This window comes from Drosophila elegans, unplaced genomic scaffold (genome assembly GCF_018152505.1).
Source record: "Drosophila elegans isolate 14027-0461.03 unplaced genomic scaffold, ASM1815250v1 contig_183, whole genome shotgun sequence".
Taxonomy (NCBI): domain Eukaryota; kingdom Metazoa; phylum Arthropoda; class Insecta; order Diptera; family Drosophilidae; genus Drosophila; species Drosophila elegans.
In genome coordinates this window covers 2,249,782-2,274,021 of record NW_024545550.1, presented here as the reverse complement: position 1 = coordinate 2,274,021, position 24,240 = coordinate 2,249,782, and the positions used below count along the sequence as shown (strand labels likewise).

General features: G+C 45.4%; 6 protein-coding genes and 5 non-coding genes across 17 annotated transcripts; 5 read left to right on the top strand and 6 right to left on the bottom strand.

Annotated features, from left to right (window-relative positions):
- Positions 1–60: 60 nt before the first annotated feature.
- On the top strand, positions 61–5,213 carry LOC108137960 (fatty-acid amide hydrolase 2-A). 2 transcript variants are annotated; one of them, XM_017259921.1, is made up of 5 exons: positions 61–149; positions 3,069–3,362; positions 3,419–3,638; positions 3,702–4,276; positions 4,340–5,213. In XM_017259921.1, exons 2-5 carry the CDS (start codon positions 3,180–3,182, stop codon positions 4,949–4,951), a joined length of 1,590 nt encoding a protein of 529 aa, XP_017115410.1. In that variant the 5' UTR covers positions 61–149; positions 3,069–3,179; the 3' UTR covers positions 4,952–5,213. The 2 variants fall into 2 exon arrangements, with proteins under 2 accessions (XP_017115410.1, XP_017115411.1); XM_017259922.2 differs by lacking the exon at positions 61–149 and adding an exon at positions 176–263.
- Positions 5,214–5,299: 86 nt separating this feature from the next.
- LOC108137961 (sentrin-specific protease 8) lies at positions 5,300–7,087 on the bottom strand. Of its 2 annotated transcripts, none has more exons than XM_017259925.2 (2): positions 6,869–7,087; positions 5,300–6,355 (listed from the first exon to the last, which is right to left on the bottom strand). In XM_017259925.2, the coding sequence occupies exon 2, from the start codon at positions 6,277–6,279 to the stop codon at positions 5,632–5,634; it is 648 nt and encodes a 215-aa protein (XP_017115414.1). In that variant the 5' UTR covers positions 6,280–6,355; positions 6,869–7,087; the 3' UTR covers positions 5,300–5,631. The 2 variants fall into 2 exon arrangements, with proteins under 2 accessions (XP_017115414.1, XP_017115413.1); XM_017259924.2 differs by lacking the exon at positions 6,869–7,087 and adding an exon at positions 6,448–6,574.
- Positions 7,088–7,357: 270 nt separating this feature from the next.
- On the bottom strand, positions 7,358–8,078 carry LOC108137916. Its single transcript, XM_017259856.2, has 2 exons — positions 7,702–8,078; positions 7,358–7,644 (listed from the first exon to the last, which is right to left on the bottom strand). The coding sequence occupies exons 1-2, from the start codon at positions 7,981–7,983 to the stop codon at positions 7,435–7,437; spliced, it is 492 nt and encodes a 163-aa protein (XP_017115345.1). The 5' UTR covers positions 7,984–8,078; the 3' UTR covers positions 7,358–7,434.
- A 176-nt stretch (positions 8,079–8,254) lies between these two features.
- Trnah-gug lies at positions 8,255–8,326 on the bottom strand. The gene has a single exon. It is a non-coding gene; the product is annotated as a tRNA-His (tRNA).
- A 232-nt stretch (positions 8,327–8,558) lies between these two features.
- Positions 8,559–8,630, bottom strand: Trnah-gug. Its single transcript has one exon. It is a non-coding gene; the product is annotated as a tRNA-His (tRNA).
- Positions 8,631–8,857: 227 nt separating this feature from the next.
- Positions 8,858–9,919, bottom strand: LOC108137900. Its single transcript, XM_017259840.2, has one exon. The coding sequence runs from the start codon at positions 9,894–9,896 to the stop codon at positions 9,171–9,173; it is 726 nt and encodes a 241-aa protein (XP_017115329.1). The 5' UTR covers positions 9,897–9,919; the 3' UTR covers positions 8,858–9,170.
- A 270-nt stretch (positions 9,920–10,189) lies between these two features.
- Positions 10,190–10,261, top strand: Trnah-gug. The gene has a single exon. It is a non-coding gene; the product is annotated as a tRNA-His (tRNA).
- A 1,370-nt stretch (positions 10,262–11,631) lies between these two features.
- On the top strand, positions 11,632–11,703 carry Trnah-gug. The gene has a single exon. It is a non-coding gene; the product is annotated as a tRNA-His (tRNA).
- Positions 11,704–11,965: 262 nt separating this feature from the next.
- Trnah-gug lies at positions 11,966–12,037 on the top strand. The gene has a single exon. It is a non-coding gene; the product is annotated as a tRNA-His (tRNA).
- Positions 12,038–12,475: 438 nt separating this feature from the next.
- Positions 12,476–20,063, bottom strand: LOC108137939 (Golgi-specific brefeldin A-resistance guanine nucleotide exchange factor 1). Of its 4 annotated transcripts, none has more exons than XM_017259893.2 (10): positions 19,614–20,061; positions 19,352–19,550; positions 18,310–19,295; positions 17,274–18,248; positions 17,000–17,208; positions 16,711–16,937; positions 15,424–16,654; positions 14,296–15,374; positions 13,574–13,905; positions 12,476–13,513 (listed from the first exon to the last, which is right to left on the bottom strand). In XM_017259893.2, the coding sequence occupies exons 1-10, from the start codon at positions 19,713–19,715 to the stop codon at positions 12,827–12,829; spliced, it is 6,027 nt and encodes a 2,008-aa protein (XP_017115382.1). In that variant the 5' UTR covers positions 19,716–20,061; the 3' UTR covers positions 12,476–12,826. The 4 variants fall into 4 exon arrangements, with proteins under 4 accessions (XP_017115382.1, XP_017115383.1, XP_017115384.1 ...); XM_017259894.2 differs by having other exon boundaries at positions 14,296–15,356; XM_017259895.2 differs by lacking the exons at positions 12,476–13,513; positions 13,574–13,905 and adding an exon at positions 13,967–14,243 and having other exon boundaries at positions 19,614–20,063.
- A 470-nt stretch (positions 20,064–20,533) lies between these two features.
- Positions 20,534–24,205, top strand: LOC108137948 (protein HID1). 2 transcript variants are annotated; one of them, XM_017259906.2, is made up of 3 exons: positions 20,534–20,573; positions 20,652–21,974; positions 22,038–24,205. In XM_017259906.2, exons 2-3 carry the CDS (start codon positions 20,732–20,734, stop codon positions 23,306–23,308), a joined length of 2,514 nt encoding a protein of 837 aa, XP_017115395.1. In that variant the 5' UTR covers positions 20,534–20,573; positions 20,652–20,731; the 3' UTR covers positions 23,309–24,205. The 2 variants fall into 2 exon arrangements, with proteins under 2 accessions (XP_017115395.1, XP_017115394.1); XM_017259905.2 differs by lacking the exon at positions 20,534–20,573 and having other exon boundaries at positions 20,581–21,974.
- Positions 24,206–24,240: the final 35 nt, after the last annotated feature.

The following is a 24,240-nucleotide window of genomic DNA, read 5'->3' as shown; positions in this document are numbered from 1 at the left end:
AATTACTTTCTTTTTGTATAAAATCCCCACAATTATTTTTGGTATATTTCCAGCAGCCACCTGGTTTTTCGATGCACTCCATTCACGGTCACACTGGCACTTTATGTTTTAAAAAAATCGCCCATCTGATCGGACTTACTTTGTAGCGGGTAAATAATTGTGTTTGTTTGGAATTGCTGCGAAGTACTAGACTGTTCTGTGTGTGTGTATATCTGTTTATCTCCGATTTCGTGCCATTCCGCGGACTTTGCAGTGTATAAAGTGTAATTATGAGATTGCAAATACACCCACACGCACTGTTACCGATAATAATCTGTTGCCAACCGGTTTTTTGTAAATGTAAACTTGAACAGAGTGTCATTTGTGCGATGTCCTTATTCCATCTGTTGTGCTTTTTTAATTCAAATCTGGTTTCATTGTTTTGGCATCTTGTGACGTCAGAGGACGGCGTGGGTTTGTTTTTATTATTACTATGTTTTCTTGCGCGCCATAAAGTCAATAAACATGTTTGCATACATATGTATATGGTATATAAGTATGTATGGAGCCAAATGACACTTGATGAATTTGTAAACCAAACAAAGCATATGCTGGAAATGGAAATGGCGAAATGATGTCACTTTGGCACACGCCCGGGTACTTCCCTGCCCCTCGCACTCCCCCTTTTACTACTCGAAAACTTATTCACCGGTCGTGTCCTTTGCTTTTCCACCTTTTACGTACTCACACATACATATGTGTATAATATATATCACACCCTCCAGTTGGAAATCAATAGCCCTCCCTCTATTTCCTAATTACAAATGGCATGCAATTAAGAGCAAGTGTTCTCTCCTCCCCACTCTAGTTTCCAATTGGAAGCAACAGGTCTCCTACAATCGTAAATAAGAATTGAATATTTGGCCCATGTGCCAAACTCAAACTAAGCGACATGAATTTATGGCTAATCTTATCGGACTGGCCACTTAAATCCTCGATTACGACGCGATTATCGTTTCGCATCACTGCCCATTGACCTTTGACCAAATCAATTGCTTAGCGATTCAAATAAAAATTAGATTTATAATGCGTCAAGGAAATATTCTCTACCCGTTTTATAACTACATCCAATTAATGTTGCATTCGTTTTATATTTACGTTTTGAAAACTTCGGCTCGCCTTTTATATTTTCATTTAAACTTTAACTATAAACGAACATTAAAATAAAATGATCTACATAACAACACGCTAACGATTGAACATGCGTTAATTATAAAACTAAACAAATGATTTAAAATGTGTGAATAATTGAAGAAAATAACACAAAATTTTCGTCGACGAACCTAAAACACGTTTTGACTTGTGTTATCACTTAGTAATAATAGGAAAAAGAATAGGAGAATAAAAGCATTTTTAATTATTTAATTTTTGCCGAAACTTGATTTGACCTTTAAAACATTTTTTTAAGTAGAGTGTTTTGAATTCAATACTGCGAGCTCTATATATTTTTCCAAGGTTATAGTGGCGTTACTCGTAAAGTGTTCCCGTAGACAAAGTCAGGGACTGACAAATTGTCACCTCACCCTGTGCAATTCACCGTCCTCTCGCAATTTGCATGTGCGAAATTGATTATAATGCACTCTTTGCATTCGAATGTCTGGCAATTCAATTAGCAGGCTGAGCAAACTGCGATATGTTGGCAGGGGCTTTCAATAAAATAATCAAATTCAGGCAACATGTTGCGATAAGTCCGAAGTGATAAGCAATGGGAACTTTGAATTGCCACTAATCACACACAGAGCACCATTTAGATTGTACAATGACAGTTTAACTATCGTTTTTTTATTTTTTATCGCCAACGCCTGGCGTAAACAAACGACTGCGACCTATGACTCACTTTACCTATCAGTTCTCGGTTTTGTTTCACTCAGAATAATTAGGAGTTCTACAGTGGGTAATAGTTTATGGCCTTGCTCTTGTACATATGTTCATGGGGATCCACATTTGGGCTATATACCCTCCACGGTACGCTGAACCCTCTTTGTGCCATTGTCTTCTCATATTTAAGCAGTGAATTAGCTTTCTGACCCACACTCATGATAAGATAATAAAGCAAATCATGATTCTGGCCAAACATCTGGCCCTAGAACCTTAAAGTGCCTCGATTTCGACTCGATATTCACCCTAAAAACCCCTGTTGTTCGTATTTTTCTGACTCAAAAAAGTTTCCGTTGTTGTTTTCTGTAAACAGTGAATTGGTTTACGATTTAAACAGTAAAGTCGTTTGTTTAAACAACCTTTTTCGAAGAGCGAGCCAGTAAGTTTGCTTCTAGCTTTTCTTTGTCGTGGAGAGAAACACGTTTCCCTCTTTTCCACTTTTAGCACACCTTTGAGTTCATTTGTTTATACGGAAAACACTTAGGCAATTATCTGTGAGAATAAATGTGTTTTTTTACTCACAAATACTTTGTACATGTATTTTGGAAGCCATCTCTCTTCTACGATTTTTCCATATTTTTATCTGAGTTTATGGCCCATCTATGAGTCAGTCACAGGTGTGAACTTTTCCTATCTGGGACACCCCAATTAGGTGTCGGGGCTATTAAATTATGAGTTTTGGAGCAGACATTAGTAAATCATTGCCCATATATCAAATAAATGACACGCTACCTAGGATAAACTGATATACTCAGTTGATAAACTATAATTATAAATCCTAAAACAAATTTTCTTTCTTATTTAGAGTATTCAAAATTTCATATGGAAATATTTTGGAATTTTTGCTCAGGCTGCGCAATTTCGTTTTAAGGAACCATTATAATCATAAAAGAAATTCGCAAACTTATTGACTGAATTGCCAACCATTAATTCATGAAAGTTTCAGATTTTTGAAGGCCATTTTATATACCTAATTTGACCTACATATATAGTTCTATCCAGTTGGAAATTTGCATATTTTGTTCGTTTTTCGAGACAACCATGCAGTCTTACATATGTTTCCATCAGCACGATGATAAACCGGATAAAAATTGCAGCCACAACGCATATTATTAATGACTCTCCTTTGTTCATTCGTTTAAATTTTCCAGAGCATTTACACATGGGCCAGAGCAGCGAGATCGAGCACAAACACCTACAATTCCGATTCTGATTCCAAGTAGTTGCAATTCTTCAGCCGCACATTCCCTAAACCCGACGAAATGGCACAGAGCGTTCCATTGGCTCGGGCCATTGGCGGCTACATCTTTGGTCTCCTGCAGGCATGCATTCGTTTTGTTTTCCGGCTGATCTATGGAGCCAAAGGTGAGACTGTTCCCCCGATCACGGACCCCATACTCTTGCAGTCGGCCACATCGCTGGCCAGGAAGATCCGCAACCAGGAGGTGAGTGCATAGAGTATTCGCTCTTATAGTGTACCTAAAGTATTCCCGTATTTCAGCTAAGCAGCGTCCAGGTCCTGGAATCCTTCATCCGACGCATCAAGGAGGTGAATCCCATTCTAAACTGTGTGGTGGACGAGCGGTACGATCAAGCGCTTAAGGAAGCAGCTGAAGCGGATGCCTTGATCAAGTCCGGCCAGTACAGCGTAGAGGAGCTGGCCAAACAGAAACCCTTCCTGGGAGTGCCCATCAGCACCAAGGATTGCATATCCGTCAAAGGTGCGTTGTTCCCTTTGGCTTCTTGAAGTGGTGCTAATGTGAAGTTCCACCCTTTTTCCTTAGGCATGCTCCACACCGCTGGACTGTACGAACGTCGGGATGTGCGCGGTGCGCAGGATGCGGATGCCATGGCGCTGATGCGCAAGGCTGGTGCCATTCCCTTCGCCCTCACGAATGTCTCCGAGGTGTGCATGTGGTGGGAGAGCAACAACACGGTGCACGGCAGGACAAGGAATGCCTACGACACCAATCGCATTGTGGGCGGTTCCAGCGGCGGCGAAGGCTGCATCCAGTCGGCGGCTGCCTCCGCCTTTGGCTTGGGCTCGGACATTGGCGGCTCCATTCGCATGCCTGCCTTTTTCAATGGCATCTTCGGGCACAAGCCCAGCAAGCTGGTGGTGTCCAATGTGGGTCAGTTTCCGGCTCCCTTCAGTGCGGAGCAAAACACTTTCCTGGGCCTGGGACCCATGTCACGATTTGCCGAGGATTTGCGACCCATGCTGAGGATTATGGCGGGCGAGAAGGCTGCCCTGCTGAAACTGGACGAGGATGTGGACCTGACAAAAATGAAGTTCTTCTACCAGGAGTCTGATGGCGGTGGCCGTATGATCTCCGCCGTTGATCCTGACCTGAGACAGGTAAAGTTGGCTAGCTATTATTGGCCTTATTCAATATTTATATGCATAATCTGCTATGCCTAGGCCATGACCCAAGTGGTGCACCATCTGAGCGAGAAGTTCGGCAGTGAGAAGGTGGAGCGTATCCAGCTGCCGCAGTTCCGCCAGTCGGCCGCCATCTGGTTTGCCAATATGCGCGACGACAGCGGCCATGGATTTGCCTATCAGCTGGGCAACCTGGAGCACGATATCAACACGTATTTGGAGCTGTTCAAGTGGCTGTTTGGCGCCTCCAAGCACACGTTCATTGGCCTGTCGACGGCCATCATGGATAATGCCCAGTGCAAGCACGGTTCGCCCAAGTACGACCACCTGGTGCGAAAGCGGAATGAGCTGAGGGCGGAGCTGCAGCGCCTGCTGGGCGATAATGGAGTACTGATCTATCCCACGCACCCGACGGTCGCTCCCTATCACAACGAACCGATCACGCGACCCATCAACTTTGCCTACACGGGCATTGTGAATGTGCTGGGCTTCCCGGCCACCGCTGTGCCATTGGGCAAACTGGGGAGCGAGGGCCTGCCGCTGGGCGTCCAGATCATCGCCAACTTCAACCAGGATCGTCTGTGTTTGGCGGTGGCCGAGGAACTGGAACGAGCCTTCGGCGGCTGGGCCAAGCCCGAAGTGCGCCTGTAGGGCTGTAGTCTCAACTGTTTGCATAGCTGCGACTATGCAGCTTAGCTAGATGTTAGATAGTAGTGGTCAGGCTATCCTCCTGAACTCGAACCTTCACCCACCCACCAACCCAAGCGTTCGCCTGGTGATAAAAGGTTTTCCTTGCAATGTCACTTTCCGATGTGATTTTATCTATTTTGTATGTGTTTTTAATCGTAAACTAATCAATGATTCATGCGAATCCGTTCCCGTTTGGCATTTATAATAAATAATTGCAACCTAAGATGCGGTCTTTTCTGTGAAATTCAAGACGGACCGCGACAGGCAGGCGCCTCTTGGCCAAACAATAAGGGCAATAAGAGTGCTGAATTCGAGTCCGACGCACTTGGCGTGTAAACAATCTTTATTTGAAAGATCATACTTAAAGATTCATGTCGACGCACCACCTCCATTGGCGGGTTTGTATTGTTTTTGTTTTTTTTTTTTTTTTTTGCTTTTCAGTGCCAGGCACTGCTTTCCAAATAAACATTCTTACTCGGCAAGGGGGGACCTAAACAAATTAAAATTAGCAATATCAAGGATATCTTATTCACATGTGGCTCCTCTACATTACATTCGTAATTTGGTCACTTAAAACTACTGGCCATCGGTGCTGGGAGTCCGAAAGTCCAGAAACGGAAACCCGGGAATACCCGCAAGCTCTAACCCTTGCCGCCCAGCGAAAGGATTAGCTTGAGCAGCTCCGTGCGCTTGGCCTTAACGGTGTCGATGTGCAGAGAGGGCAGGCCGTCGATCACCTCGTACCTGTTCAGGTAGTCGGCTATGTGGTCGGTCATGCAGATGACGTGAATACCGCAGTCGTAGCCATTGGCCTGCTGGAGACAGCGCATGGGCCGAAACTTGGCCAGACGGACGCCCAGCAGTTCCTTGATCTTGTTCATCAGCACCATGGAGTTGCCGGTGTTGTTGTTCCCGTACGAATCGAAGTGATAAAAGGTCTTCTCCGGCCGCGAGAAGACCAGCAGTGACCAGTGGGTGCCGCCGGCATCGGTGCTCTCGTTGTCGTTCAGGGCAAAGAAGATGAAGGGCTTGCCGGTGGCCTGGTTCTGGTCGAGAAGCTGCTCCAGCTCCTGGTTGTCCATGTACTTCATGCACTGCGTCACCTCCGGTGCGATGAAGTGCAGGTCCGCGTTCGTCTTGTACTTCATGTGCGACAGGTACTCGTAGTAGAAGCTCAGGATCTGGTCGTTCAGCCAGTGGGGTCCATGGAGCAGCTGGACGTCGGACATTCGCAGGCAGGAGTCGTGGAAGGTCAGCGAGATGGGGTCCGCCTTGGAGTTGCTGCCCATCTTGGCGTGGTAATTGTTGTTAGCTCTGGGGCGCCGAGAATTCGGATTTTGGATCTGATTCTGGCGTGTGTGTTGCCTGTTGGGAATAAATAAATATAGAATTAATTTAATTGATTCATGTAAAAAATTGTATCTAGATTTGGGTTTTTTCAGTCCGTCGACTGTCACCTCAGAATTTTTCTATCTTGGGGCAGCATTTTCTCGACTCTTCTGCGCAAAAACTCCGCTGAAATAAAATAGTTTTCCCCAGAAATATTTTGGACACAACTCTAGCTTTTCAAAGTCAACGCACGAATGACATTTTCTTGGTTTCCCCTTTTGCTTTCCCTTTCGTTTGCCGGCCGGCACGATGAGTTTCACAGCCATCAACAATCGGTCATGCAACGCGCTTGACCAGGGCAATATTAAAATAAAATAAAATTCACTTTCAGCTTAAATATAACAATAACAAACTTGAACTTTGAAGAGAACGTTTTTGTTGTTGCGGGTAGCGATGAAAGTGCGTAGCAAAACAAAACGAAGAAGAGGGGCGGTGGGTGATGGGTACGAGAGCGGGAGCGTGAGCGGGGGAGGCACCCAATTCACTCACCACGCAAAATGGCTTCTCCTCGATGTCGTGACCTCGCAATTTGTCCTTTCTTTGGACACTCCTCGCGTATTTTCATTTATTTGGCTGTTAAATGGCAAATAACTTGAATATGTCAACAGTTTTTTTAGTTCTTATCAAATTACACAACACTCAGAAATGTTTTTTTCCGCGCAAAATATTATAATCGTTCTGTCTTCTTTGATTCTCATTTTCACAGCGAAGCTGCCAGACTTTTTTATGTTTATGAGTTATTGATAACTGGCAGCACTGTCGGTTTAATTTCTAGTGTTGGGTAACTTACAACCTATTTTAAATTTAAAAAATTTTACATTTAATAAACTTATATATTTTACAAGATTTTATGCGCCGTTGCGAGATCCCCCTAAATAAAATAAACATGATTTACTCAAACAAACTGTAATTTATATATTTTATTTAGTAATTTTTATTTCTGTACATTTTCTCATCATGCTACATACATATGCACAATTTAGAATCGACAAAACATAACCTTTAATTTTAAATTTGATTAACAAGCCTTTTTAAAATTCTCAAGCTTACAACCCTTAACATTTCTTACAGCTAGGCTTAAAATTTTCAGGACATACTAGTCTTTCGGACACATCCAGATTCTTAGAAGTTTCAAAAACTGTTTCGCAATTAGGTTTGTTTTCCGAAGAGGTCTCGCTGGATTCTGGAAAGGAAACATCTCCGTCTGCAGGATTCCAGGTGCCTCTTCTCAACTGCTCGTTGACCCACTTTAGTTGCTTGTTAATCTAGGAAAGAGATACGTCAGTCCTTTGTTCAAATTTCACTGAAGATTATTATAATACCTTTTCGACCAACTCCTCGTCATTCTCGCAAGAAAACAATTTTGCTGTAAAGTGAAATATATTTGAGGGCTTAGCCTTAATCGCCTCGGATGTAATGACCCGAATTATAGCTCGAATCTCCGGGTGGCGTTGCAGGTATGTCCAATCATCTTTTCGCATGTTTCGGGAAACATTTCCTATGGTCTCGTAAAATTTTGATACATTTTTGTGTAAGTTTTTTGCATGCGTAACATTCTCTGTATTTTCGGTTTCCTCAACGCTGGACGTTTTGGTGAAATCCATTTTTCACTTTGCCAAAATTATAACATTAAGTTTACAAAAGTAAATACGGCTTTGGTTTATTTATTTATGAGCTTAAAACTCTATGAGCTATCGATTCTGAAATTTGAAACTTGCCTAAAAATATTTAAAGAAAAATAACACGATTCCATATGCAGCATTCTGGTTTACCTAAACGATATCTTTGAATTTCAAATTTCATTACATAAGTGGCAAAATATTTATGTTATCCAAAAAAAACTTCCCGACTCCGTGACAATGCGTTTTGAAGCATTGCCGTGACCAGGATTCGAACCTGGGTTACCACGGCCACAACGTGGGGTCCTAACCACTAGACGATCACGGCTACGTCGGGTTGTGGATCGAGCTTTCCAAAATCCCAGCTGGTCACCTAATTAGTTAATTTGCCAAAAAAAATAGAAAATCAAATATATATATTACGTGTGTTTCATTATAAAACAACATATTTATCTTGAGGGTTTGGCTAACATTAAGTATACAGTTTTTTAAAATGTAAAAACTTTTTAAAAGTAAAAAAAAAAGAAATCCCGACTCCGTGACAATGTGTATTTCAACATTGCCGTGACCAGGATTCGAACCTGGGTTACCACGGCCACAACGTGGGGTCCTAACCACTAGACGATCACGGCTACGTCGGGTGATGACGGAACGCGGTCAAATGCCGGGTTTTACCTCCATGCGGAGAAAATCACAGCAAACAAAAGTTTGCGCCCATTAATTTGAAAGAACATGGATAACAAACCCACAACAACCCACACTTTTTAAGGGTAAACAATAATGAGTTGGTATTATATTGAATTTATTTATTAATTGCCAAATTTTAATTTAATTTGGTGTTTTTAAAAAAACGTATTGTTACTTATACTAAAAATTGTATATTGTGTCAATAAATGCCGTGTTTAGTTAACAAATAAGATTAATGGTATTTAGTAAATGTATAAATAATCCTAGAAACATAACTATGTATATTTGTCGGGCTCTCAAATTTACCCCTTAATTTTTATACAGAATGTCATCGTTTCGTGACTTCATATTTGAACATACTTCTTATACTGCTATTTATACAAATCATAGAGTAATCTAATCTACATACATTTTAAACTACAATACAAATCAACTACAATACAAATCATCAGCTTAAAGATAATATTTAGTGAATACAAATTGAGTTAAGACTGAGGCTTTTGTGCTTTCACAACTCGCTTGCCGGATCCTTTTTGGCTGCTGGCGGAGGCGGCTGGAGCTGCAGTGGATGAAGTGGATGAATTGGGGTTCCCACGATCCCGACGCTGCTTCAGACGCTCTCGAAACTGAATCCGCAGCGTTTCCATGGGCGTGTTGAGGGCGAAGTTCATGTCCGGAAGCTGGTAGGTGGCCAGCAGGAAGTTACAACGCACCCGTTCGTTGGCAATCTGCTTGATGAGCTCCTGCATCTCCTCGCTCTGCACCAGATTCCTGATGGCCGTGCTCACCTTGTCCTGCGAGTTCGAGGAGTCCGACTCCAACTTCGGTTTCTTAGGGGCTTTGGATCCGCCGGCTTCTCCCGCCCCCAGAGCAACCGACTCGAACTGGAGGTCAGGACTTATGCGTCGGGCGCCTTGCTGGCTCTTCCTGGCCCTATTGCGTCCGGTTTTACCGGTCACATCGGCCGATGTGCTTGGCGATGTGTCCTTCATATCCGAAGACGATGGAGATGTTGAGTCCGCACTGCCCGCCGAATGAGGGTCCGTTCTGGCAACCTTTGTTGATTTAGGGGTGTGTTCGTTGCTTAGCTTGGCTTTGGCGCCGCCACTACTAAGGGGTGTTTCACAGCGTTTCGAACCCATCGTTTCGTCAACTTCACTCGCCGAATCCTCTTCTGAGTCTGGTATTTCTATAGCTTTATAATTGCTCATTATGTTTGTTGGCTTCTTGGCAAACCAGCTGTTAAAATGCAGTGCTTGATAACAACCAAAAAGTGTTGGGTAACTTGAATAATGGGTGTCGCCACCTGGTGTTCGTTTGTCACTAAAATCAGCAGAAATTTGTAATCACAAAATTTTAATTGAAATTCAATATGTTTCGGTTTAAGATACTGTCTCTTACATACTGTATTTATAAACATTATAATGGCACGTTCAAAAAGTCGATCTGCAACACTGTTGCTTAGATTTGGTTTCTGGCCGCCAGCGTCCAACAGCCCGTCGTAGCCGTGATCGTCTAGTGGTTAGGACCCCACGTTGTGGCCGTGGTAACCCAGGTTCGAATCCTGGTCACGGCAATGTTGAAATACACATTGTCACGGAGATGGGCTAATTTTTTCCTTTTTTTAGTGTTATTAAACAATAATTAAAATTATTCAGAAATATGACTAATGCTAGCATCTAAGCTTTAAAGATATTTGGATGAAACCCAACAGCCTTTTTTCAATTGTAGTAAGTTTATGTTTATTATATGTCTATATATCGAAATGGACCGAAACGTACAATTGTATCATAAAGCTAAAATAGGATCAATTGTTAAATAATTATTTGTTGTATTAAGACCCGTACGCTTTAACTGTAAATCAAAAGTTTGAATAAAATTTTTTTGTTACGGTTTTAGAAAAAAAAAATTCATTTCAAACTATCTTATTTGGCTCAAAAGTTATGATAAATGTTGCCGTTTTTTGACGTTGTAGACGTGACTTATTAGAGTAAAGTTCTTTTTAAGAAAGGTAACGAACCTCAAGTTTGTTCGTTTTAGAGTTCGATAAAATACCTTATTATTTTTAACTACAAAAAACAACATTTTTTTTCGGTTTAATTTTGTGTCTAAATTTCAGTAAATCGCATTAAAATTAACCAAGGTATAGCCATATTTATACCGGTACACTAGTACTTGTGTACTCATTTTCCAAACTCTATTGCTGATTTCCTCAACTAATTAAAACTACTGCACATATGGTTTTAAAATTTTAACACTATTTTTTTTTACATTATGGACGAGGTAACTTGGTTGAGTTGCTTAATATTTTTTACTTTATGATAAAAACTTATCCGATTTTCGCTAAAAACCTATATTTTTACTTTTAAAGCTTTCCCTAAAAACGATATAATTTTGTTTTTTTTTTTAATTCGGAAGATCCAGTACCAGTAAATAGTTTAAATGTTCCAAATAAATCAAAATTAATCTTTTATTCTCTAGCACCAACTCTGCAAACAGCAAAACAATGAAACAGAGGTTTTGGTTTGTCTTTTCCAAAAAAAAAATGGACTAGAAAACTCGTCTAACAAGTTTTTTTCAATTCATTAAAAAATTCTAGTTTCGGATGTTTGACTGTAGCTCGAAAAGTGAAAGGCACTTGACTGAGAAACACGCCTAGTGAAAGGCAATTGACCAAGATGAATAACATATTTTTATTCCATATTTTAATTCCAACAATTACTTTTCAAGCCCTTTATTTTATCATATATGATTACGTAATTCTAAAAATAAATACATATAAATTTGTAGTCACTGTCATAATTTTTAAAAGAAGTAATAAATTCAACAATCTTTTTAACAATCTTTGCTGTGCTATATATGACCGTACTAGATTGTTGGGATTGAAGCCGCGACTGGTTTTTTTCAAAACAGTCATTTGACCGCGGCCCATCATCACCCGGCATAGCCGTGATCGTCTAGTGGTTAGGACCCCACGTTGTGGCCGTGGTAACCCAGGTTCGAATCCTGGTCACGGCAATGTTGAAATACACATTGTCACGGAGTCGGGATTTCTTTTTTTACTTTTAGCAGTCTTTATTTAATTTTAGTCAGACTCTGAAGATAAATATGTTATATTTAAACATGATTTCATATTATAGTACATTAAAAAGTAGACATTGACTTTTTGAAAGTAATCTTCCATATATAACACAGATTTTGTATTTTCTTTTGCTAATTAATTTGGACTACCAGGTGACCAGCTGGGATTTTGGAAAGCCTCGATCCACAACCCGACGTAGCCGTGATCGTCTAGTGGTTAGGACCCCACGTTGTGGCCGTGGTAACCCAGGTTCGAATCCTGGTCACGGCAATGCTTCAATATGCATTGTCACGGAGTCGGGATGTTTTTTTTTAAACCATTTTTAAAATATTTTCTTGTCTATATTGGGAATGGGTAAACCCATTCACACAACCTCTGCTAAATTTTAAGATATATTTCTACTCCAAAATCTGCATAGTCTGACTGAATCAGCAAATTTTATTCATTAGTTTTTAAATTTTGTCCTATATAGAACCCGTTGAGTTTTCAGCCTATCGATTTCCTTTCCTTTGCTATATGCATACGTCAACAGCCTCACCGATTCGAAATATATTTGTTTTTTATTTTTTTATTAAATTTTTAGACAGTACTTGCAACACTGTTTAAATCCTGGTCGCGGCATTGCATCCATTTATAACGGATTCGTTTTTCATTGTCGCTAATAAATTGGTATTTGCTATTATAATATCCCAAAAACTTCTGTGCACATTTTGTTTTATATATTTTTAATTTTGATTATTTACAGTTTGCCTCTTTGCATAACATACAGAAGATATAATTATTTAATTATCATAAATTAAACTATTTGAATTACTAAAGCTTATAGGGTTTCTGCTAGAAATTGCATCTGGATCCGTGATTTAATGTTGTTCTTCGGTTAGCATAATAAAAACGCGCCCGGGCGGAATGTGTATCCACTTTAGTTGGGGGGAGGCATAAATAACAAGAAATAAATTGACACAATTTTGTATTATTAACTACGAAGCTAGCCATTCTCTACAACACAGGATGCTAAATAAAACGGTCAGGTGAAATTATATTTTAACACTCCTCTGCTGCTCACTGCTGGCCGTAGAGCAGCTCCGATCCAGGTGGTATGCTACTGGGATCCACATTTACATTAAAGTAGTTGGCTGGCGTGGCAACGGCGGGAAATGCGGTGGCCATTCCTGGGCCCTGTTGGTGTTGCTGCTGCTGCTGCTGGGGATTCTGTTGCAACGTTAGGTTGTAGGGGTTTTGCACATACTCTTGGTAGATGTCCGCCGCTGGCCCGGCACCAGTGGGCGCCGCCTGAGCCTCGTATACGGGTGCAAAGCTGTGGACAATGGATGCCTGCGGCATTTTGGGCAGCGAGGGGTAAGCATTTCCGGCCAGCAGATGACTTATTGGCACGTTGACGGCAGGATCGCTAATTTGAGCTGGCAACTGTTGCTGTTGGGCCTGATACTGCTGTTGGTAGTACTGTTGGTAGAACAGCTGCTGCTGCTGCTGATGCTCCAACTGCTCCGCAGCAGTCTCCGATGCCATGGGCACTTCAATAGCATAGCTATTATAGGTATTGTTGGTGGTCACGATGTTCGTCTGCTGCACAATTGGGGCGGACTGCTGCGCCGCTTGAGGACTGTGCATGGGGGAAGTAGGAGTGGCCAGCACGGCAGCAGCAGTTGCCTCGTTCACCAGATCCGGCAGCAATGCGCTGGGCTGCGGATCCGCCGCCGCTGGCTGCTGAGGTGGAACAATCAGAGGCTGTCAAATAAGTAGACAATTATTAAACAAGTTAACTTCATTTATTTCCATAAAACCCACCTGAGCGAATACAAAACTGGGCGGTTGCTGCAGTGCATCGGCCATGGGTGGCTGTAGTATAATACTCCGCCTCGGGGATTCCACGGGAGACACCAGATTGGGCGTAACTGCCGCCGGAGTGGATGCACTCGTTAGCAACTCGTTGGAGAAGAGCTCGACTTGGTTGGGCAACATGGGCGCGGCTGGCACCAGATAGGGCGCGTTCGGCACCAAGTCGTTGGGCAAAACCTGGACTTGGTTAGGTAAAATGGCCACCGCTGGTACCTGCTGCTGTGGGAGGGGAACCACAACTGCCACAGGAGTTGGGTTCGTTAGAGTCTGAGCACGCTTGCCTGCAAAACGAAGCATATACATGGATACTTTAACTATTTAACTTGTACAAAAAATATAAAAACTAAGGCCAATCAATGCAAAAGAGGAAATTTAAATGAAACCGAACGCTATTCATTGCTTTTGCCAAGTCTCTTGAGCACCTTCAGCTTGGATCTGAACTTGGCCCAGGGTTTCTTGCGCTGTTTGGCCGGAAGGGTCTCACTTTTGGCCGTTCCCGTGGGGGAAGTCTTGCGACAATGACCATAAAGCGGCAGGGTCAAGGAGTGCTCGATTGTGCCCGGAGCAGGGGCGTATCTAATTAGCGTAAAGTCCAGCGAGATTGCTGGAGAAATTAAATCTGCTGGTAGGGCAAGGGATTAAGCGGATTCTACAGCAACCGCGTTACGCACCTTCGTCGCGGAAGAGCTCCTCCTTGAGGTTGGGCAGGAACTCGCCGATGCGCCGCCAGGTTAGCTCCCAAAGAGCCTGCTGCAGACTGCCGTCCTGATTGTGGAACACCCGCACCGAGTGCATCACCAGCAGCATGTTCTTCAGTATCTCCTGCATCTGCTCCGACAGCGTATCCGATCCCACCTTCATGAAGCGCTCAATGTAGTCCAATATATCCAGCCACAGCTCGTTGAAGGCATTTCCCAGTTCGATTAGCGTGGTCAGGTGCTGCAGGAACACCTTGGACATGATGGTGGCCGTCCGAATGCGTGACTCCTCCAGTAGAGAGGCATCCAGTTGACCGGATGCACTGCTCTCCGGCAGCAGTTCATTCAACAGGGGAAACAGCACCTGGTGGAAGCAGGAGCACCATTCCGAGCCGGACAACGTCTGCAGATCGTGCACCAGCAATGCCCGCTGCTGCAGGCACGAGATGGCATGGGTGCGCACCTCCCGCCGCCGGTCCATGGCCAGCCGGGCGATGCCCTGCAGCAATGGACACCAGCCGGGTGACCACAAAGCTGCCGACTGTGGGACTGTACATCCCTCCTCCGCCCACCAGCGGAAGATCTGGGCAGTCCGCGTGTACAACGTATACATCAGGTCTAGCAGTTGAATGGACAACTGCTCGTAGCGCTGGGCCAGATCCTCCTGCTCTGCCGCACTTCCATGTCCCTGATTGTCGGCTGGGTCGCCGGTCAGAAGGGTCAGGTTACTGCTCGAGGCGGAGGAAGCCATGCCCGGCTTGCGATCGCTGCGCTTCTTAGCACTTCGCTGTTTGGCCGCCGTCTCCAGTTTCCGGCGCTGCCGAATCCCTCCATCCCGACAAGCCTCCACGAAGATGCGAATGCAGCGAACGCAGGCCTCAAAGTTGTAGGGCGTGATGTGAGCCACACTGCGCACGATGAATGCCAGCGAGTCCCAGCACTTGAATAGAGCAAATGGCGCGTGATCCAGTAGCTGGCAACTGTAGACAAGCGTGTTAACTGGCGGAGAACTCGAACTTGGCGGAGACTGGGGTCTGCAAAAACCATCAACTCTGATTAAAGAAGACTCATGCAATCTTTGGTTTGGGCAATGAAACTCACCTGGAGGCCGTGGTCAGCTCACTGTCCTTGTTGTTGACCAGGATCCAGTTCTCGGCACTTGGACTGGAGGCACCAGGTGCTGCCGACGCCTTGGAGAGCTCGGAATCCGAGGTGTAGCCACGCTCTGGTGCACTGGTTGCGTCCTCCTCACCACTCAAAGCGCCATCAGACTTGGCGCTACCGTTAGGCGGCAATGGCAGCTGGGCATCATCGTAGCTGGGCGGCACAGCTCCGGCTCCCACGCACTCAAGCAGATTGAAAATGATCTGCCAATCCTGCTCGGAGTGGATATTCTGGGCCGATGTCTTGAGCAGCTCATAGATTCCAATGGAAATCTGTTTAGAGATGCGCAACAGCAATGCAGGCTTGAGCATCAGCAGCATTTTCAAGGACTGCAGGACAATCGGACACAGCTCCTCGTTTCGCATCAAGTAGATGGCCAATTTGAGAACCGCCACAATGCAACGGTTGAGCAGGTAGTCGTAGCCGCAGGAGGCACTTCCCATGAGGAGGAGATACATCTGGTCGCGCACCGCTGGCCACAAGGGTATCATGCGATCCCGGTTGTGCACGACAATCTTCACCAGAAACTCCATCCAAAAGACAGTTTGATCTTCGGCATAGGGCAAACCAATTGATTTGTGACCCTGGGGCGCTTTCAGCAGACCCAGCACACATTTAAGCAACTCCTGCAGCGACTCCAGTTGCACAAACTTTGATTCCTGCAGCATTTGGTCCAGCTGGCACTCCTTTATGCACTTCCGTCCAAGCTTGATGAAGTCCTGCTCCTCGTACGTTGGTTCTCGCTGGCCCTCAGAACTGATGAAAGAGTACAGGCTGGAGAACAGACCCGATTCTTGCTTCTCGCGAGGCTTCTCCAGGATCAACAAGGCCTTTCCGTTTGCCTCGCAGAAGTCTTCGACTTCGATCAGGGATTTCGGAAGCAGTTTCAAGCGGAAAAGCTGCAGATATAGGTCCAGAATGTGCTTCCAGCTTTCCCTCAAGCAGTCGCCGTAGTCGTGAACCAATAAGAACACCGTTCTCATTGCCGCCTGAGCTTTGCCATTCAATCCAAAGTTCACAGCTTGCTGAATTTCATTGTTTGCCGGAGCGGGTTCGTGCTGTTCCACGCTGCTCAGTAGCGTCGTGAACTTGCAGAGAGTCAAAACGAGGGCATCGAAGTCGGAATGCAGATTATAGTGAGCCGATATGGCAGCTGACTTGGTGAAACCTGCAATAAACTTTTTAAGTAAACAAGGAAAGATCAAATACTATAAATTCACCCACCTGCAAGCGTTTTTTGGTAGCCCGATTCAGTGCTCTTGTCAAACATAAAGCTTAAAGCGCTAAGGGAAGCGCCCCACACGATATTGAAGATCTGAACGTCGTAGGATGCATTGTGGACATAGTGGAAATGACCATCATGTGTTGCCCCTCGACGAAGCAGCACTTTCCATTGATAGTTTTCACGCACCAAGCCCGTTTGCTCTGCTGGCATAACGATCTCTTCATTCCTAAAAAGTTAAAGAAAAGTGATATAAGTAAATTTATCTGATGAATAGTTAACAAAGCTTACTTAATAGCATTGAAGACTTGCGCCAACATTTCCTGATCGAAATCTTCTCCGCCATTTAGACCCCGCAAATTCTTGGTGAAATCCTCCAGCGTCATTGGGACATTAAGCCGCTTGGCATTGGAGTTGTGTTGATCCATATTCAGCATGATGATGGCGTAGGCCAAGCGGAAAGCTGCGTCGACGTTGGCAAACGGCTCCTGGTTTTGGGTCTAAGTTCAGGAAATAAAACACATTTACTCTGTAAGCCTCTACGCATTTCAATAGTATTACTTACATGCCAGTGATCGGAAAAGTGTTCCAGCACCAGGAAGATCAAAGGAGCCTCTCCAGGCAATCTAAAAGTCTCTAGATAAAGCCGCAGGGCTTGATCTACTCGAAGACCGGTAAAATCAAAGGAATCTACAAAGTTAATAAGGATTTTCGAGTCCACATTCTTCTTTTTCGAGATGTATTCGCCAATCATTTTCTTATCCAAGCCGGGATTCTCTCGAAGAAATAGGGCCACCTGCATGGGATCAAGCTCGGCATTGAGTATGCCGTGCTCCTGCAGATATTGGATGCCCTTCTCTGGACGCTGATTGAAGCGCTCAGTGCCCTGGGACAGCAAACGCTTTTTCTGTTTCACATTGGCAAGCTGTTCAGTGGTTATGCCCACTCCATCTCCAGATTGCAGTCGCAATCGCTGTGAACTGGTGTTTATAAAGCTGGCTATATTTTCCACACGCTCCTCTACAGTTCCGCCATTTCCGGAATCGATTACTATTCCCTCCAATCCGCTGTTGTGCCGTGAATGGCGACTTCCGCCCGTTGCTGGAGCAGCCTCTGGCAAAGATTCCCTGTTGTTGCTGTTCTTGGCCGCTGCACAGCTCCGCTCGATGCTGTCAATTACACTAATAAGCGTATCCATCGAGATGATGTGGGTGCTATAAACCGCATTGGTCGCTGACAGCGTGTACTTGCTCAGCAGGTTGGTCAGACTCTCAAACATATCCGTGCAGTACAGGTCACAATCGTAGTTGATGTACAGTTCGGTGACAAAGCCGGGAATGCGCCACAGCTGCAGAAGATTGTCTAGAGCCAACTCGCGCATTTCGTAGGGCGTCTTCGGATTGTCGCTCGCAATGATTTCGCTTAGCTTCCTGAGGTAGCCCTCGAGCTGGAACTTGAGATGACCACGGAGCGACTCAAAAAGCAGGAAGCAGAGCTGCAAATCGGCAGCAAAGATGCTGAGGCGCTCTGAGCTGAGAAGCTGGTAGGAAAAGAAAGTGTTATTGCATGTGTAATCATTGTAGAGGAGGATAGTTAATTACCGATATCAGATTTCTGCACAAATCATCCTTGACCAGCTCAAGCAAACCCTCGTACTTTCCAATGTTATCGGCAGCCACTTCGAATGCCACTGTGAGCAGGCTCAGACCCGTGTGCATCATGCTGTCCGAGTTCTGCTTGTCCAGGGGGTTGCAGAGGATTATGAGGAAGCGGAAGAGCTCCTGGATGAAGGGCAGGCCGTAGGGCGAGAGCGAAGCGGCCTCCTGATCGGTGGATTGTTGTGTGAAACGAACGCCTACCGAGTTGATGTACTCGCTGCTGTTTGCCTCCGTCAGGGAGCTGGTTGCCTCACCCGCGTCGCCATCCAGCAACGGATCCGAATCGGCAGCCTCCACTTGAATGACAGGTGCATCTGGGGCGCCAATTTCTTCTGCCTCCGAACTCGCAGTTGTGGTTGGCGTCTGCGTGATCTTGCCCTGCATGTCCAGAATGTTTCCCGCTGGACTGGCTGGCGTGGTGGCCAGTATGGGTGCCTTCAGATGGCCTGGAACCGCCAGGTTGGCAGATTGTGGTGTCTGTGGAGGGTCCTCGACTGTTGAGGATTTTCTGGGGGCAGCTGGTGCAGGTGCCACAGCCTTTCGCTTTAGTTTCTCTTGAGTAGCTCCACTGGCAGCATCGCCAATGGTAAAGCGCTTCTGGAGCATGGTGTCACTTCGCTCTTCGGCGAATTGCGGCAGTCGCATGAAGAAAAGGAGCACCATGTCCTTGAGCGACTGCTCCGCCGAGCGACGCAGCAGCTCACTCAGCCTTGGCTCAAAGCAGATCTTGAAGCAACTGAGCATCACCTCGCACATCGACTCATTGCTCACGGCAGCGCCCTCGGGACTCCGGATGAGGGTGTGCAGCACTTCGATGACCCGCATGAAGGTGACACTGTCCGAGGACTGGTCGGTGCCCATGAATCGGGCATGTGTCACTGCATCGGCAATGCGCTCCACAATATCGGCCAGATTTGGAGATGTGGGATCTGTGGGTAGTATGAATGAATGAGCAAGCTCGAGGAAGGACAGCTATCCATCTTACCTATAAGCCCATATGACAAGAATTTGTTAACCGAGGCCAGAGCCAGACTAGTCAGCGGACCCGTGGTATCCGCCGTGCGAATCACCTCCAGAAATGGTGCCAGGAACACCTGCGGCTCGATCAGGCGCAGATCCTCGATGCGGTTCAGATCCTGCTTGAGGTCAATGAATAGCTTCAGCAGCGAGTCCTTCTCGTCGTCCTGTTGGTGGAAATTCAAGAGCATTACTTCCAGTGACCAGCGGCCATTAGAACCATTAGTTACCACGTAGGCGGTGGCATTCCAGCGCGTTCCACGTCGCATGGCCGTCATCAGGGTGGCCATCTCGCCCCGCACCACGTAGATGCCATTGCCCGGAAGAGCCATTGTGTCCGGGTCTCCCTGTACGGGTACGGATCTACGACAACAACTAGTTGGCTTCCAGCGCTAGCGCAGAAAATTGCAGTTTTTGTGGGGCAGGGCAGCTCAGCTCCTCCTCCTCGCCTTCGACCTTCGCATATGTTTTTGCACTCGCCACTTGCCCACTCGCACTCTCTCGCAGCCTCGGATGAAAGTCGGCCCGTTTTCTAGTTACACATGTCCTCCAAAACCTAATTAAACGAACTTGTTAGCTGCTAATTTTTGGTGACGTTTACGTGTCGTTTGTTCTTGTGTGCAGCCCGAATATTTTGCACGAACGTCTTCCAACACCGGCGCGGCAGTCACTCGTTTCGCAGCACTGGCATTGCCAGCCATGCCAACTCGATGCGCAGTTGTTGAAAGCCAAGCGATAGTAATGAAACAAGTTTTATGTTTTGTAATTCTTAATATTGGGTTTTGTTCGTTTTTCTAAACATTTTAGTTTTATATTTAAAGTCTAATATAAAATATTACATCTGTTAGAGAAGCTTTCGGCTTCGTTATTTAATCGAGTAAATTGTATTCGATGGTTGGTGATTTTCCAAAGTTTTTAATTGAATAATTTACTTGGGTGTCAGCATGGTTATATAACATAGTTTATTTTGAAATGAAATTATTAAGTTAGGCTGTCTGCAATAAATTGGTTTTAAATTTTAAACTTGTATCAACAGAAAAATTAAGATGCCCATTAATTTTGCTTTAATTGCATGGAGTGTACATTCTTTTTTTTTTTTAAATTGTTCGTGCCCTAAATTTTAAGCACGCACCCATCTCTATTCGTGAGTGAGTAACCCATCCCTAAGTTACACTGGCGATTGCTTGGTAGTGCGTAGGCGAATTTCTAATTTTCCGATTTTCTAAACAGAAGCAAATTGAATTTAATGCCAAGGGCTCCTGTTTCAGACCACTGCGGACACTTCTGAGGGACCGAGCACGGGGCAGGTGGATTTAAGGGATACCAAAGCAGCCGAAACCCGAACAATATGGGAAACACGGACTCCAAGTTGAACTTTCGCAAGGCGATTGTGCAGCTGACGCAGAAGAACCAGAAGATCGACCCCAGCGACGAGCAGTTCTGGGAGCAGTTCTGGCAGGGCCACCAGACGACGCTGGAGGATGTGTTCGCGCTGGTCACCTCGAGCGAGATTCGCCAGATCCGGAACGAGAACCCGGCCAACCTGGCCACTCTGTGCTACAAGGCGGTGGAGAAGTTGGCCCAGGCGGTCGACAGCAGCTGTCGCACGCAGGCGGAACAGCAGTGCGTCCTGAACTGCGTCCGCCTGCTCGTCCGTTGTCTGCCCTACATCTTCGAGGACGACAAGTGGCGTGACTTCTTCTGGAGCAGCCTGCCCTCGCAGGAAAAGACCATGCCGCTGGCTCAGTCGCTGCTGAATGCCACCTGCGATTTGCTGTTCTGTCCGGACTTCACGGTCACGGCCACGCGACGCACGGGTCCGGAGAAGGCCGAGGAGCTGGCCAACATCGACAGCTGTGAGTACATCTGGGAGGCGGGCGTGGGATTTGCCCAGTCGCCGCCCCACAACGCCCACATGGAGCGCAGGCGCACGGAGCTGCTGAAGCTATTGCTCACCTGCTTCTCGGAGCCCATGTACCGATCCCCGCAGCAGTCCGAGGAGCCCAACAAGTGGATAGCCTACTTCACCTCCGCCGACAACCGGCACGCCCTGCCCTTGTTCACCTCGTTCCTGAACACCGTTTGCTCTTACGATCCCGTGGGATTCGGTGTGCCCTACAACCATCTGCTGTTTGCTGATACCACGGAACCACTGGTGGAGGCGTGCCTGCAGCTGCTTATTGTCACATTGGATCACGACATGGTGGTGCAGCAGCAACTCACCCAACCCGGGCAGGCTTCCTACGACGAGGGAAACTGCGGCGACAACTTATTCATCAACTACCTGTCGCGCGTGCACCGAGATGAGGACTTTCACTTTGTGCTTAAGGGCATCACTCGGCTGCTGAACAACCCCCTGGTTCAGAACTACTTGCCAAACTCCACGAAGCGGCTGCATTGCCATCAGGAGCTGCTCATCTTGTTCTGGAAGATATGCGACTATAACAAAAAGTTTCTGTATTTTGTACTGAAGAGTTCTGATGTTCTGGATATCCTTATTCCTATACTGTATCACTTAAACTACTCCCGCGCGGACCAATCTCGAGTGGGTCTGATGCACATTGGAGTGTTCATACTGTTGCTGCTATCGGGTGAGTCAAATTTGGTTTTTTTTCTTTGTAGTGTTCATTTATTTAATGCAAATTTATTCATAGGTGAACGAAACTTTGGAGTTCGCCTGAACAAAGCGTACTCCGCCACCGTGCCCATGGATATACCTGTGTTTACGGGAACCCATGCCGATTTACTTATCACAGTGTTCCACAAAATAATAGCCACAGGCCATCAGCGACTGCAGCCCCTTTTCGATTGCCTGCTGACCATTCTGGTTAATGTTTCGCCCTATCTGAAAACCCTCTCAATGGTGGCCAGTGTGAAGCTGCTGCATCTCCTGGAAGCGTTTAGCACACCTTGGTTTCTGCTATCGGCACCCAGTAATCATCACTTGGTGTTTTTCCTGCTGGAGATCTTCAACAACATTATACAGTATCAGTTTGATGGCAACTCCAATCTAGTCTACACCATAATCCGCAAACGTCACGTGTTTCATGCCATGGCAAATCTGCCAACCGATATGGCTGGCATAGCCAAGTGCCTGAGTGGCCGTAAAACAGGTGGAAAATTCAATTTGCCGCGGGTTCCGCAAAGGAGAACGGCAGCTGTCTCCCAAGAGCTGCCCTCGGCCCATGTGCCGGAGGAGTACAACGAAGAAGATGAAGACGAGGACGAGGAGGACACCATTCATGAAGAGCCCAAGGCCGAAGAGGATCTCGAATCGGAGACAGAGTCTCATGAGCGATCTCAGACGGGGGAGCCACAGCCGGACGTTCTCACGGCCCAGCCAGCCGAGCCGGGAACGCTTAAGGCATCCTTGCTGGACACACCAGGCATCAGTCAGATGACGGAGCGTGAGCAGGCCCATCCAAATGACAAGCCGCAATCTGAGGATTCCACAGAAATTGTGCCCTACGACAGGTCAGCCGCATCCACACCGACGGGCGAACCCAAGTCCACCTCACCCACGGAGCTGTCACGACTGTCGGTGGCACACAGAGCCAGCATTCGCATGGTGCCGGGCGAGGGCGATCGATGGGCACCCACGCCCGAGTGGATAGTCTCGTGGCGTTCCAAGCTGCCGCTGCAGACCATCATGCGACTACTACAGGTCCTGGTGCCGCAGGTGGAGAAGATCTGCATTGACAAGGGGCTGACCGACGAGTCGGAGATCCTCAAGTTTCTGCAGCACGGAACGTTGGTGGGACTGCTGCCCGTCCCACATCCCATTCTCATCCGGAAGTACCAGGCCAATGCGGGGACCACGGCCTGGTTCCGCACCTACATCTGGGGCGTCATCTACCTGCGCAACGTGGATCCGGCCATCTGGTATGACACGGAGGTGAAGCTCTTCGAGATTCAGCGCGTCTAGGTCAGTATGTGGACAGCAAACCAAACAGCAGCGAACCCGTAGCTCACACGCTTTGGCATTTATTGTAGTTAATTTATTTAGTGCATATTTCATTCCAAAAGTCTTTGTGAAAAAAATCAATGTATAATGAATTACCATACCATATGTCTGCTTATCGGTTCCCCATGTCTTTCGATTTTGTGTCGAGGCGAACCACCCCAAAATGAGGCTTATCAGTTGTAACGATATAGCGTGAGTTCTTTTTAACTGATTTGTTATCGGCTTTTAGCATTGATATTTAATTGCTTTTCCTAATTTATTAATTTATGGAACTCTCCAAAACAGTGTAAGCACAAAGTGTTTGTATTTTAGTTGATTACTAAATTATTAAACAATTATTGTATTTATTTTTGTAATCTGTGACACAAAATGTTCCTTGTGCCGTATTTTTAATACATTGCTTTAATAATTTATTAACTTAATTTAATATTCATTACCTCCTGTTTTTTTTAATGCAAACCAAGAAAATCACTGCTATAATCGTTTTGCAAAAGCTTCTGATAACCGTTGAACTTTAAAATAAACACACATATTACTTTCCACGCTTCCGCTGTAAGTTGTTGATTTTTTTCAGAATTCCAATAATTTTGTAGTTGCTATAATTGACACCAAAAACAGCTTTACTTGCTTTTGTAATTAATAGAAAACTTTAGTTGAATCCTATGACTTACACATTTTTAAAGTTAATTAAAGATAGATATTATTGATAGAATGGAGAAAGTGTAATAATTTATTGTCTGCGTGTGCTTAAAATATGTATACAAATATAAATAATATATATATCTACAAACTAAATACGAACTAAATCAATAGCACCTATACAAGTCAGTTCATAAAAATCAATATACGGAATAAATCAGAATCCAAACGACTTTGAATTTTATATTATGGAT

Excerpts from the sequence above, each read along its gene's own strand:
- LOC108137900 (XM_017259840.2), bottom strand. The coding sequence starts at position 9,896 with ATGAGCAATTATAAAGCTATAGAAATACCAGACTCAGAAGAGGATTCG.
- LOC108137948 (XM_017259906.2), top strand. The coding sequence starts at position 20,732 with ATGGGAAACACGGACTCCAAGTTGAACTTTCGCAAGGCGATTGTGCAG. Across the intron at positions 21,975-22,037 it reads CATACTGTTGCTGCTATCGG|GTGAACGAAACTTTGGAGTT; the intron begins GTGAGTCAAATT and ends ATTTATTCATAG.
- LOC108137916 (XM_017259856.2), bottom strand. The coding sequence starts at position 7,983 with ATGGATTTCACCAAAACGTCCAGCGTTGAGGAAACCGAAAATACAGAG. Across the intron at positions 7,645-7,701 it reads ACGAGGAGTTGGTCGAAAAG|ATTAACAAGCAACTAAAGTG; the intron begins GTATTATAATAA and ends TCTCTTTCCTAG.
- LOC108137960 (XM_017259921.1), top strand. The coding sequence starts at position 3,180 with ATGGCACAGAGCGTTCCATTGGCTCGGGCCATTGGCGGCTACATCTTT. Across the intron at positions 3,363-3,418 it reads GGAAGATCCGCAACCAGGAG|CTAAGCAGCGTCCAGGTCCT; the intron begins GTGAGTGCATAG and ends CCCGTATTTCAG. Across the intron at positions 4,277-4,339 it reads TTGATCCTGACCTGAGACAG|GCCATGACCCAAGTGGTGCA; the intron begins GTAAAGTTGGCT and ends TGCTATGCCTAG.
- LOC108137961 (XM_017259924.2), bottom strand. The coding sequence starts at position 6,476 with ATGCTGCCCCAAGATAGAAAAATTCTGAG. Across the intron at positions 6,356-6,447 it reads CAAGATAGAAAAATTCTGAG|GCAACACACACGCCAGAATC; the intron begins GTGACAGTCGAC and ends TATTCCCAACAG.
- LOC108137939 (XM_017259893.2), bottom strand. The coding sequence starts at position 19,715 with ATGGCTCTTCCGGGCAATGGCATCTACGTGGTGCGGGGCGAGATGGCC. Across the intron at positions 19,551-19,613 it reads GGAATGCCACCGCCTACGTG|GACGACGAGAAGGACTCGCT; the intron begins GTAACTAATGGT and ends TTCCACCAACAG. Across the intron at positions 19,296-19,351 it reads CTTGTCATATGGGCTTATAG|ATCCCACATCTCCAAATCTG; the intron begins GTAAGATGGATA and ends TACTACCCACAG.